The 13,752-nt window shown below is 39.6% G+C and overlaps 1 protein-coding gene and 1 long non-coding RNA gene across 3 annotated transcripts in view; one reads left to right on the top strand and one right to left on the bottom strand.

Moving 5' to 3' along the window:
* Positions 1-13,752, bottom strand: part of LOC127542940 (uncharacterized) — a 112,526-nt gene that overhangs the window by 56,711 nt on the left and 42,063 nt on the right. The gene's annotated exons all lie outside the window — the stretch shown is intronic.
* The window catches only part of IL13RA1 (interleukin 13 receptor subunit alpha 1), a 36,057-nt gene continuing 22,315 nt past the window's right edge, over positions 11-13,752 (top strand). The window contains exons 1-4 of one of the 2 annotated variants that reach the window (XM_051968879.1): positions 89-179; positions 4,660-4,836; positions 5,562-5,698; positions 10,435-10,570. In XM_051968879.1, coding sequence (XP_051824839.1) covers positions 104-179; positions 4,660-4,836; positions 5,562-5,698; positions 10,435-10,570 — 526 coding nt within the window. In that variant the 5' untranslated portion in view covers positions 89-103. Of the gene's footprint in view, positions 180-4,659; positions 4,837-5,561; positions 5,699-10,434; positions 10,571-13,752 lie in introns of both variants that reach the window. The other variant, XM_051968880.1, reaches the window with a different exon arrangement.

Raw genomic sequence — 13,752 nt, 5'->3', positions numbered from 1 at the left:
CCTCCCCCCGCCCCCTCCCGCTCCTCCTGCCCCTCCTCCGCCGCTGCCGCCGCCGCCCTTGAACTTAGGCCACGGCCGGCCAGTCTTGGGAGCGAGGGGCTGTATGGAGAGGCTGGCGATCGGCTGCCTGCTGTGGGCAGCGGCGGCGCTCGGCGCTGCCGACAGCGAGATCGCGAGCGGTGAGTGCGGCCCCGGGGAGAGGGGAGGACGCGGAGATAGTGGGGAGGGAGAAAGTGGCCGGGAGATCGGGGCGGGCCCGTCCCAGGGTCCGAGTCAAGGCCTGGGTCTTCATCTTCGGGAGCAACACGGTCCAGACCCCGAGGCGGGGGGAGTAGCCTGAACTTATGGCCGGGGGAGCCCGAACTTTCCCCCTATCCTTCCCGGGATCTGAAGCCTATGGAAAGCCAGGAAGTGTGGCCGTAGCCGGGGGAAATTAACCGGCTCGAGGGGGCGGAACAAGAGGGGCTAAGGTTGGCAGAGAACTGGAGCCATGACCACCCGATCTTTTCGGCTTCGCTGCCGAGCCCGGATAGATGCGGCCGCCTGGTCCCCTCCCCTCCACCCCCTTCCGAGTCGTCTAGGGCGAAATCCACTTTGGTCCTGGACGGCCGGAGACACTGAGGCTGCAAGGGCAGGAAAGCTTTTCAATTTCCCTTTGGTTTTCTGCCGCTGCCTTATCTACTGGGCTTTAAAAAATCTCTTTTGTATACTGACTCCCGGATCTGATGAACTAATATATAGATAGATATAGATACACACACACACACACACACACACACACAATTCGTTTGGCAATCCCAATGAGGAAACAAGATTCAGAAAATCTCATGATTTGGGATCTTAGACGAACTTTAGCGAACATCCAGGCTGAATTGCCACATTTTACGAGTAGGGAAGCAAGAAGCTTAGACAAGGGAAGACGCTTACTTCACAGTGCCTACTAACAGTTAATATTCAAACTCAGATACTCCAAAATTGTTGTTTCTCTTTATTGGCCTATAGGACCATAAAGTCACTTGCCACCAGGCAGGAAGCTGAGTGGGTTCTTGACTGGGTGATTTTGTTTCACCATACAGAACTGCCTCTTAAACATAAGGATCACCTGGCGACTGACTACAGTCTCCATCTTTACTAATTGCTGGGTTCCAGAAATTGGTTTGGAACCTAAAAAAATAGGAATGATGGTTGTTTCCAAGCTGAGAAGTGGAATTGGGCAAGGGGGAGGCTAGAAAGCTAGGGAGGGTCTGGAGTGGCATCCGCTAGCAAAATTGGGTAAAATTGTTCACAGATTGAATTGTTTTGAGATGTTGTGTGTCATTTTTTATCTGTATCCCATTCTTCATGACCCTGTTTGGGTTTTTTGGCAAAGTTACTGGAGTGATTTGCCATTGCCTCCTCCAGATCCTTTTACAGATGAGGAAACTTAGACAAACAGGGCAGTTACTTGGCCAGGGCCACCTACCAAACAAGTGTCTTAGATCAGATTTGAACTCTGGGAGAGTTTTCCTGACTGTAAATCACACATTCTGTCCAATGTACCCACCTAGCTGCCTTGATATTTTTGTTTGTGGGATGTGTCATTTTACAAGTCATCAATAATGTAATTTCCAGTAAAAAGCAAAGGATGAAGCTTGAAGTAACCACAGAAAGCTTCACGGAGGAAGAGGAACTTAAGAAGGGCCTTGAAAGATGTGTGGACTCTAAAAGATGGAAAGAAGGAAGTGTTTTTCAAATGAAAGAAAGACTGGGAGTCAAAAGACCCCTGGAGGGAGAAATGAGCCTAGTGGATGGGCTTTGGCTGATCTGGCCAGAGCAGACCATGGGGAAAAATAATGAGATGTTAAATAGGTAGTAATAACAAGTTAGATTTGATTTAGGCAACAAGAATCCATGGAGGGCTTTTGGTAGGGGAATGACAAGATGAAAGTAACATTTAAAGAACATTTCTTTTTTTTTTTTTTTTTGAATTAGATAAGGAAAAGGCTGGCATCTAGGAATATGTGATGAATTCATATGTGAAATTGTCTTGGGATGATAGGTTTCAAATCATTTGTTAGCAGAAGCCACATCTTATACAATTTTGTATCTCAATAGCTGTCTCGGTGCTTTGCACATGGTAAGGACTTGATATTCATCAGATGACAAATGGAGAGGAAGGTATAAATATAAAAGACATTTGAAAGAAATATGGATAGGACTTGGTTATTGACGGAAGGATGGAAAGAAAAGAGTCAAAGGTTATAATTTTTCCCATTTCTATAGAGATTTTTACAAAATACTTTTATCAGAAAAACATTGAAAGATAAGCAGCATACATAATAATGTCCTGATTTTACAGATGAGGAAATTGAGCCTCAGGGCATACAGCCATCAAGTATCTGCCAGTATTAACCCCAAACCCAGCAAAATCAACACTACACACCCTGTCTCTGTAAAGTGGCAAGATCATGCCGATGTTTTATCTCTTCCCAGAAATCCACCCCTAATGTGTTCATTATAGGAGAGACAAAAATCTGAGGTTTTATGGGAAAGTGTGGTAAATTTCGTAATCTCAAGAATAGTGATTTTGGTCATTTTGTAATGTCTTAAGTTATATAAAGGATTATTTTCCTTTTCTAAAGTTACATCCCAACGTTCGTTCTTTTGTTACTGTTTTGAGAGGCAACATGGCATTGTTGAAAGAGCATTGGCCTTTGTCATCGAGAAGAGCCAAATTTGAATCCTGCCTTCAACACTTTCTTGTCATTCTGGACAAGTCTCAAACTCTCTGAACTTGAGCTTTCTCATCTCTAAACTGAGAGGGATGCTCCCATTAGCCTCCGAGTCCCTTTTAGCTCTGAATCTCTGATCCTCTGTGGTCAGTCAAGGCATCTAGACCACAAATTATTGCTATTAAAGAAAGTTTTCTAGAGAGAATTGCAATTTTTTTAGTATTTAGGGAAGTTGAAAAATTTCAGTGCCAGTGAATACTGAAGGGAGGTTGTACATAAGGCAAAGACTAAAAGTTTTGTTTTAAAGATACTCAGCAAGGTATAGTGTAAAGAAGTAACAAGGACTCAATTTCAAACTCTCCTAATGCTTACTACCTGTGTAACCTGTAGCTGATGACATCACTTCCCTGACCCTCAGTTTCTTCATCTGTAAAATGGGATTGGTGGATTAAATGGCCTCTGGGACTCTACGATTTGAGTCTAAAAAGTTTTCTCTGCTCATTCTTTCACCCTGTTTAGGCTGCTTGTGATTCCATCATTTGACTTGGACTTTTTTTTTTCCTCCATTTCAGTCCCCATAACCGCTCCAGTAAATTTAAATCACATAATATTTTAATTTGCATCTAATCCAGTGAATTATACAATCGTGGTACTACAGCATTATTTTCTATCATATCTACGTACCTTAACTACATTTTCTATTTCTCCCACTCCGATCTAGCACAGTTCTATGTACACAGTTGAGGGGTGGGTGTGTGTGTGTGTGTGTGTGTGTGTGTGTGTGTGTGTGTGTAAACTGTAAAGGGTAGAGCATTGAACTTAGAATCAGGAAGATCAGGATTCAAATTCTGTTTTTGAGCCTTGGTAGTTATATGACCCTGAGAAATGATTTCAACTCTCTCAGCCCCCATTTCCTTCTCTGAAAAAAGAGATTGTACTCAGTAGCTTCTAAAGGACCCTTCCTATGACCCTCTCCTTTGCGTTTGATCCTCCATTCTCTCCCGAGACATTTATCTGACAGTTACTTTGCTGACTTCTCATCTTCCCCCTAAATCTGTCTCTCTTGTTGTTCTCTCCTTTTATCTTCACTTCTTACCTCAAGGCAGATAGCACCCCAATCTGGGTTTCCACTTGATCTCTCCTTAGAGTTCCAGCCCTCAGTGTCACCTGTCTGTTGGCCATAGCATTGTACACAGCCCTGTTGGTATCTCATGTTCCATGGGGCCAAAATTCATCACCTTAAAAACTGATGCTTGAGGGGGGAGCTTGTAGCATGTAGCAACTTCCTAGTTACCCAGATTCAAGGACTTGGAATCATTTTTCACTCCTGTCTTTGACACTGAGACTCTTATAAGTGCTTAACTGCCATTCCAGTGTCCAGGGCCTCCCTTTCACACAGGTCATCTTGTAGAGCCCCAGCCTGATCTCATCACTGCACTCTTGGAAACTTCTCCAAGGCTACCTATTACAAAATAACGTAGAATCTTCTGATCTTGGCATTCAAAGCCCTACACAACCTGACTCCAACCTTCCTTTCAAGCCTCTCTCTTACATGCCTTCATATATTCCACATTTCCAAGCCAACTGGACTATTTACTGTCCCCTGCTCTTTCCTACCATTTCCCATCCCTATCTATTCCCTGTGTTTAAAATAAACCCAACAGCTCGACTTCTGCCTATGGAAATCCAGCTTTCCCCTTCAAAACTTAACTCAGCTGCTGCTGGATTTTGTTTTTTTGTTTTTTTGGTGAAGCCTTCCCTGGCAGCTCTCCCCAGCCCTTTCCCCAGTTAGCTTGTCTGCCATTTCCTACGGTCAGCAGCTGGATTTAGTTCTTTTTGTCTCTAGCACAGGGAGTATAGTCATGGCATGCCGGCACTTGATGTGAACTGAATTGATGTGAATAAATGTAAAAAGTTAACAGGAGAAACTTTTTTTTTTAATTATTAGAAATCAGAATGGCCACAAGTTTGAAAAGGAAACCCAGGGGACTAGCCAATGCCTCCATCGAACATGGAACTGGCAAAGAAGGAAGCAGCCATGTCATTAGAGAGACTGGCCTGAAACAACTCATTCCTTTTCCTAGAACACAGGAAGGGGCACAATTGGCTTTCTCCATCTTCTCAGGTGATTAAAAGCTGTGGCTGCACAATGAATTTGAACAAATCGGTGCTTTCAGGAACTACAGAGTGCTTTTAAATAATCTCACAACTGGGGAAGCGAGGGGGTAGGCGGAAAAAGAGACCGAGGAGAAAGAAAGATGACAGGTGGGGCATAAGAAAGCCAGAGCCCAAGTAAGTGCTGCCTCAAAAGCTTTTAGGTCCATTAGCAAAGACTTACTAGAAAGAAATTGAAAAGGCTTCTTACTTTCAGTAAGATAGCCTTAAGACAATGGGGAAGGAAGAAGCAAACATGTTTATTGTCTGCTTTGTGCCAAGAGCTGTACAAATATCATCTCATTTGATCCTTACAACATCCCTGGAAGGAAGGGTGGGCAGAATTATTATTCCCATTTTACCACTGAAGAAACTGAGCCCAACAGAGGTTAACTGATTTGTTCAGAATCACACAGCTAATAAGTAACTGAAGCCAGGTTTGAACTCAGGTCTTCCTGACTCCAGGCTCAGAACTTTGGTGCCCCCTAGCTGCCTTAGGGTGCCCCCTTGCTCTAAAAGTGGCTGTTGAAGATTGAGGTCTGAGGAGACTTCAGAGGAAGCCAAGACCCAGAGCTGTACAGTCTAGATTTTCAAAACATTCATGCAAATGAAAAGAGTCAACGAGGCATCAATAATACCAAGAGATATTTGTTTAAGAAAACAAAACAAGACTTTTCTCATGTTTGGTTTTAACAGAAGCCAGCCCCCCACCTGTGACCAATTTCAGCATTTCTGTGAAGAACCTCTGTACAATAAACTGGCAGTGGAGTCCTCCCGAAGGTGTCAATGCAACATGTGAGCTGTGGTATTATAGTCAGTTGGGGGAGGAAAAGGTATGTTTCATTGAAGGGTAAGTTTGTTCTTGTTATTTATTGCATTGGTAATGCAAAACGGCATCCAGAATCCTGCCAAAAGGTTGGCTAAGTACAATCTCATCTCGGTTTGGGATTTCTCTTTTTGCATTTTCAAGTTACGTTTCAAACACAAATATTGAGAAAATGGGATATCTTCAAAATCTTTGCATTTACAGAAGATCCCGGTGAGAAATCACATGTGTTCTGGTTTTTCAATGCTCTTCACTCCCACAAGCAAGCATACAAGTGCATAGTGTCATTATAATTGTTCAAAGAGATTTCACTCCTTTTACATCATTTAATGTAATCCACTGTACCCATTGAATAGGTTCTTGCCACACAACCACTTAGAATGAGCGCAGACAAAAGGCAGTTATTACTAATAATGAGAAGTTACGTAAACTTACACAGTTGATGGGGTATCTTTTAACCTCCTTCTCAGAATTTAAGTGAATTTCATTACACATCAATATTTCAAGGATAAGTAGGATAACATATGTACTTCTTCCACTTACGCCGATAACAACACTTCAGTAACTCAGTAAACAGTCTTTCCAAAGGCCTGTGCCCCCAAAATTCACTCATCAGCTAACCTGGTGAGGAGCCTAGTTTTCATCAAGTCAGTGTGAATAATTTTTGGTCTATTGTGTTCACTTATCTAATCCAACCAGTTTCTCTTCCCTAAGCTTTCAGTTTCTTAGATCCTCTATAATAAGAGATTGGATTATATTTCCTGTTGTTGCCCTTACTGTCTTTAGGTTTCTGAAACTAAAAGATTATTGAAAAAGCAAACTATGCATAAGAGATTCATGGGTTTCCCATATAACTTTTTCCTGGCTTACTTTTTGTGTAGAAATGTACTTTCTTCTAAGGGAAAAGGGGAGAGTGTTCGTTAAATTTAGACTACAAAATAAATAACTAAAAGTTGAAATAATTTTAGCGAAGTAGCAGGATATAAAATAATTCTATATAAATCATCAGCTTTTCTATATATCATTAACAAAACTCTGTAAGAAGCCATAATAAGAGATACCTCATTCAAAATAACCATAGGCAGCATAAAAAACCTGCGAAGGTCAAAGACCTGTCTGGAAGTCTACCTGCCAAGACAATCCAGGAACTACATGAACATAATTATCATACATTTTTATACAAATAAAGTCAGATGTAAATACTTGGAGAAATGTTCATTATTCATGGGTGGACATAATCAATATATTTAAAATGACAATTCTATCCAAACTAATCTATTCAATGCCATCCCAATTAAATTATCAAAATTTTATTTTACTGAGCTAGAAAAAAAATAAAATTCATTTTAAAGAAAAAGTCAAGAATATAAAGGAATTAATGAAAAAAATATAAATGAAGGAGGTTTAGCAATACCAGATCTTAAGCTGTATTATAAGATCATAATTATCAAAACTATCTGGTACTTGATAAGAAATGGAAAGGTTGATCACTGTAGACATACAAAACACAGTAGCAAATAATTATAGGAACTCTGTGCTTGACAAATGTAAAGATCAAAGCTGTAAGGATCGAAATTCATTATTTGGTTAAAAAAAAAAAGTTGGGAAAGCTAGAAAGCAGTCTATCAGAAATTAGGAATAGACTAGTATCTTACACTATTTACCAAGATAAGGTCAAAATGAACATATATGATCTAGATAAAAAGAGAGATCATTAGAAAACTAGAAGAGCATGGAACGTATTATTTATCAGACTTAAGGATAGGAGAACAATTTATAAGTAGACAAGAGAGAACATTGTGAAATGTAAAATGGATAATTCTGATTATATCAAATTAAGAAGGTTTTTATACAGCTAAAACCAATGTAGCTAAAATTAGGAGGAAAACAGAAAATAGGGGGCAAGAAGAGGGAATTTAATAGACAGTTTCTCAGATAAAGGTTTCATATCTTAAATACTAGAAAACTTTGTCAAAATTATAAGAACATGAGTCATTCTTCAATTGATAAATGGTCAAAGGATATGAACAGACAGAAAAAATCAAAAGTATCTATCGTCATTCCAAATCACTCTTGACTACAAAAATGTAAATTAAAACAATTTTGAGATCTCACATCTGTCAGATTGGCTAAAATGATAGAAGGGGGAAATGACAAATGTTGCAAGGGATGTGGAAAAATTCAGACACCAATACACTGTTGGCAGAAGTGTGAATTGATTCAACCCTTTTGTTTTGTTTTTTTCCTCTTTTTTATTTTACTCAAATCTTAATACCATCTATTTTCTCTCCTCACCTTTCACCAATGGATAAAAATGAAAAAAACCCCACAAAACTCTTAGAATAAATGTAGCCAAAGCAAAACAAATTCCCAAATTGGTCATCTCTATAATATTTACATCTCCCTCTGTACCACATCCTCTTCATCAGGAAGTGGGTAGCATACCCGGGCCTACTAAAATCAGGATTTGATTCAACCATTTTAGAGAGCAATCGGGAATTATGGTCCAAGAGTCATAAAATAAAAGTATGTATACCTTTTGATCCAGCAATAGCATTATTAGGTCTGTTTCCCAAGGACGATTGGGAAAAAAGGAAAAGAATCCATATATTCTAAATATTTATCACAGCTCTCTTTGTGGCAACAAAGAACTGGAATTTGAGGGAATTCCCATCAACTGGGGAATGGCTAAACAAATTGTGATATGATTATACTGGAATGTTAATGTGCTGTAACAAATTGTGAGCAGGTTGATTTTAGTAAAATATGGAATGACTTGCTTAAAATAAGGAATGAAACGAGTAGAACCAAGAGAACATTGTATATAGTAACAACACTGTTCTAAAAACACCTGTGAAAGACTAAGTTATTCTGAGTATTATAAATATTCAAATTAGATACAAAGAACCTATGAAAGAATATGCTATCCACCTCCAGAGAAGGAACTAATAAATAGAAGTATGCATAGTTTGGTTTTACATATATGCATATCCATCTGTGTAAGTGCGTGTGTATGTTTCTGTGTCCAGTGGTGGCCCTTTGCTAGTTCAGGGTGGGAAGGGAGGGAAGAAGACAGTTTGTAACTTAAAATGTAACAAAAAAAAGATTTTCAAAAGGAAATTACTAAGGAGTTATTAGTTCCCTTCTGTGGCTTACAAAGCATGTGGATCAGCAGTATCTTTTCATGTATCTTTGCAGTATGTTAAAGAAACAATTTAACTAGATATTTAAATTCTAACTCTTGAATCCTAAATATCTTAAAGTGACTAAGTAAACTTGGAAGGTCATTTTTAGGCTTGAGATTCAGAGACCATAAAAATGGTCTTAGCTCCTTCTTAAAGCATTACCAAAAATAGTCATTTTTCATTGTATAATGAGAAATAACTGGGTATCATTACCATAGTACAAAAAGCTTGTGTTACCCCAGTTTTAGGTCATGAGGAGAAAGACCTATCTCACTCGCTAAATTAATCAAAAACCTGTTAACACTAACAGTAGTTCATGGAAACACTGATCAGAAATCATTTAAAAAGAAATACAGTATGAGCCAGCTAAATGAGCCTTGGGCCTGAGGAGTCATTTCAGGGGTCACTCTGGTCTCAAATTTCTAATGAGTCCTTAATTAGGCTCAGGATAGCCAATAAGAGGAAAAGGCAGAGTTGGCTGAAATTAATTCTCCCTCTTCTGTGTGTTCATGAGATGGCTTCTTCAAAGCTGAAAGTTCTGCTTATCCCAGACTCTTGTGAGAAGACTAGAGAAAAATTATCTGTGGAATATCTAGATCATAATCACTGCTATGGGCTTCATATGGTCCCATTTGCTTTGGGTTTTTCCCCCATCAATTTTGAGCTTGACCCCTATGTTATAATATAAGCTTTTTCAGCATAGCTATTCATTTTTGACAGTATAGTATTAAAAATACAATTATTAATGGAAATGTTTTCTCCTGTCTGCACATATCCAATCTATAGCTAATCGCTTGCCATCTCAGGGAAGGGGAAAATTTTGGAACTCGAAACAAATTTTAAAACAAAAGTCAAAAATTGTTTTTTATATGTAATCTGAAAAAAAAATAAAAATTTTCACCAAAAAAAGGAAATACTATTATTCCCATTTTTAGTCTTGAATGAGAAGCTAGAATGTTCAGAATTCCTTTAGGATTTTGATTTTTGAGCAGAGAAGATCTGAGTACCAAGAACCAAGTTGAAACCTTATCTGTACTGTATCTCCATGAATCTAAACCTGATCTATTGCAGAACAGGATAATCTTTTATTTGGAGATGCACTTAAGAACAGACACCTTTTTCTTTATTTGAAGTATATTTCACATATCGCCTTATGAATACTTAATTTGAGAATAAGCTTATTTCCCATTATTTCTGAAGGTATTTGGGACTGTATTGGGCCGTTTGGGTGCTCCTTGTATTTCTTTTCAAATTAAATTTAAGAAGAGACTGCATGATATTGTGGATAGAGGGCTGACTTTGGAATTAAGAAAACTAGAGGGCAGATCCTGCCTCTGACACATACTAGTTGTGTGACCCTGGGCATATTGCAGCACTAAGAAGTCCTTTACGGCCCAAAGTTGAAAAGCACTTTGCCATATTTGATGGAAGTGGTTCCCAGTAGCAATGGTATTGCAGGTCTGGACCCCAGAAATGAAACACAGTTAACTTCTCAGTTTGGACACTTTTTCCTCCTTTCACAAGATATAATCTTGCTTTTTTTGGTCTTTACTCCTAGGTAATCAGTATAAAAAACTTTCGGACTGAAGAAGTAGCCCTAAATGAAAGAATTTGCCTCCAAGTGAGATCGCAGTGCAGCGATGCGAGCACAAATCCTAGTGATGCCTTACAAATGTGCACCATGCCCCCAGAAGGTAAAATTATCTCTAAAATGAGGCTAATCCAGTGAGTCCCTTCCTGCTTGGAATCCTGCCAATGGCCTGTGAGAGAAGGGACAGAGAACTAAGACCTGAAACTAATGGTTCAGGACCTAAGAGGGGCCAGAAAAGAGGCAGAAGGAAACGAAGGAGATAGGGTCATATGCAAGTCAAGCAAAAGATCCTCCTTAGGCCTTTGTGGTCAGCAGTGTGTGACTGCTGCAGAGACAGCTCATCGAGGGTGGGGGCAGTAAAAAAGCCATTGGATTTGGTGATTGTCTTGTCATCAATGACAACTTAGGGAGTTGAATTTCAGTAGAGAGGTATGAGACTTAGGGAATGAATGAGTGACAATGGAGACAGCAAATGCAATGTTTTTTACAAGAAGTTCGGCTTTTGAAAGATACTGGAAAAAAACCCAGTAGGTAAAGGAAGCAATAGGGTCAAATAAGAGTGCTTTTTAAATTGGGGCGAACTAAGTATTTCTCAAGGCAGCGAAGGACAGTAGATAGTAGACTGTGTGTGTGTGTGTGTGTGTGTGTGTGTGTGTGTGTGTGTGTGTGTGTAGCAAAAAATGATCTCAACAAAATGAGTGGGAAGAGATTCTCTTTAGACAGTAGGGTGACTGGTAGGGAGAAAGGGAAAATGCTACAGAGCTCAAACTGGGCCTCCCTGATCAGCCCGGACCTTGTGCTCAACTACTTCAAAATTACTGTCCCAGGATCCTTCAACCCGTTAAAGCAGTTACCACCCCTGCCCTGCTAATCCCTAATTCTACTTGATCCCTACCATTTACTTTTTTTACTCCTAAATTTGCTAGAGTTTACTCCATCAAGTTCCCAAATACAGATTAGCTCTCCTACAAATTCTTGCTCTCTGCCAGGTTGGCCCTTGGGGGCTTTTTGGCAGCCCTTTATCCAATCTCTACTATTCCTCAGAGGGACAATTCTAAAGTACTTGTAGTCCTCAAACTCCCAACTCTACTCACTCAACTCAAGGTAGAATTGAACTAAATTGCTGTATTGAAAAGATGGAGGCCATCTGTAGAAATCCCTTTAACTCTCCTCCTCCATACTTTAAACCATCTTCTTCTCTGTGTCCCATTTCAGAGGAAGTGGTAGCACTCCTGCTTTCTAAAGCCTACACCTACTATGTATTTTTTGCTTTTAAATTTCCCTATGTTGGTTTGTTTCTATGTCTAACAACTTCAATCCTGTCCTGTCCTTAGCACAAAACTTTCTGTCCATCCTGCTACTTCGTTTCACTCCTTCATTTTGCTATCCAGCTTCGCTCATCCCTCTTACTCTTCTATCCCCACCACTGTATTTGCAACTGCTCTTTCCCAAGTCATCATTGCCCATTTTCCTGCCAAGTAAATTGCATTTAGTCGGTATTATTTCTGATATGTACTCAAATGCTCTCTCCTTAAGGTATTTTTCTCCTCTGAATTTCATGATTTGGGCATCTCTGGCCACTTCTCTGTCTCCACTGTTGGTTCCTTATCTTCATCTCACTTTTCTTCTTTCTACAGCCACTCTTTTTTATTTTTAAAGCTTTTTATTTTCAAAACATATGCACGGATAATTTTTCAACATTAACCCTTGCATAGCCTTGCGTTTCAGATTTTCCCCTCCTTCCCCCACCCCCTTCCTAGATGGCAAGCAATCCAATACATGTTATAGATGTTAAAATTATGTTAAATTCAATATGTGTAAACATATTTATACAATTTACAGTAACTTTCTTGGGCTGCTTCTAGGCCTTAAACTATCCCCTCTGTGGGGGTAACTCCTCAATCTCTCCTGGACTTCAGATTCACATTTTTACCACCCTGCAGGACATCTCCAACCAAATCTGTTCTCTTTCCCAATTTCTCTCATTTTATTAATGGAAGCACTATCTCATTTACCCAGGCTCAAAAATCCAGTCAAATTGGACTCAACTCTCTGATACTAATATTTAATCACTGGTCAAAGACCAATGGATTCCTTTTACCTGGATGCTGCTTCTTACATCAATCCCCTTTTTCTATCCCTTGGCTACCTGTTGCATAAGCCTTCATCACTTCTGACTGGTCTTCCTGCCTCAGTTATTCCTTTCTCCATTCAAGCCAGCATAAAATACTAGAATCTGAGTACTCAATTCTAGTCAGGTCATTTCTCTACTCAAAAGCTTTTAGTATCTCCACAGTGCCTCCAAAATAAAGTTCTGAATTCAGTGATCACAGTCTTTCCCTCACTTTCCTAGTTTGGACTAGATGGTCCTTCAAGTCCATTCAAACTCAGTATTGATCAATAGCATGACCTAGTCAGTTAATATAAAATGTAATGTAAAAAAAAGATTAGCATACTCTTGAACTTCATCAAGAAAAACAGAATGTTTAGAATGAATGGAAGTGGTAATCCCCCTGCTCTCTCCTGTAGTCAGAGCCTATAAAGAATATCCTCTTCAGCTCTGGTCTCCACAGTTCAGAAAGGATTCTGTGAGTTTGAGCATATCCATAGGAGGGCAACCAGGAAAAGACTCATCTTTCCATTTGTGGGTCTTGTTATAAAAGCCTTAGGAGTATCTGAGCCTTTTAAGTTGTAACTGAGACGGTTTGGTGATGTATTTGCAGAATTGTCTTATGGAAGCAAAGATTAGATGGGTTTTATTTGGCCTTAGATAATACAACTAGGAGCAATGGATAAACATGTCAGAGAGCAAAGGAAATCTTCCTAAACTGAGCTATCCCAAAGTAGAGTGGCTTCTTCAGGTAAGAATGGGTTCCTTCTCACTAGAGATCTTAAGCCACAGACTGGCTGACCACTTGGGTATACTACAGGGGAAGCTTGTTCAGGTCTGATTTAGACTAGCTGGCTTCTGAGTTTCTTTTCCACTGTGAGATTTTATGAAGCTATGAACATTCGTTTAGAGAATAAATCCATATTGTCCATGCCTCCATGGCTCATTGGTCCTCAAACTGGTTTGGGGTGAACTTTATTAAATAGATATCATTTCTTTTCAACATTCCCTGCTTACCCTACACTATTCCCTACTGGTGCCACCATGCTACCTTCAGAACTCTTAAGCTGTCTCTTGTCTCTTTCATCTTTCTTGTCCCATTATCCCAACTTTAGCTTGTTCTAAACCGTCCCTGACTTGTTTAACATCCAACCAGTAAATGAGACATTTTGTAT

Source organism: Antechinus flavipes, chromosome X, assembly GCF_016432865.1.
Source record: "Antechinus flavipes isolate AdamAnt ecotype Samford, QLD, Australia chromosome X, AdamAnt_v2, whole genome shotgun sequence".
Taxonomy (NCBI): domain Eukaryota; kingdom Metazoa; phylum Chordata; class Mammalia; order Dasyuromorphia; family Dasyuridae; genus Antechinus; species Antechinus flavipes.
Note: the sequence above shows the minus strand (reverse complement) of the source record. Positions and strands in the feature narration are given on the sequence as shown.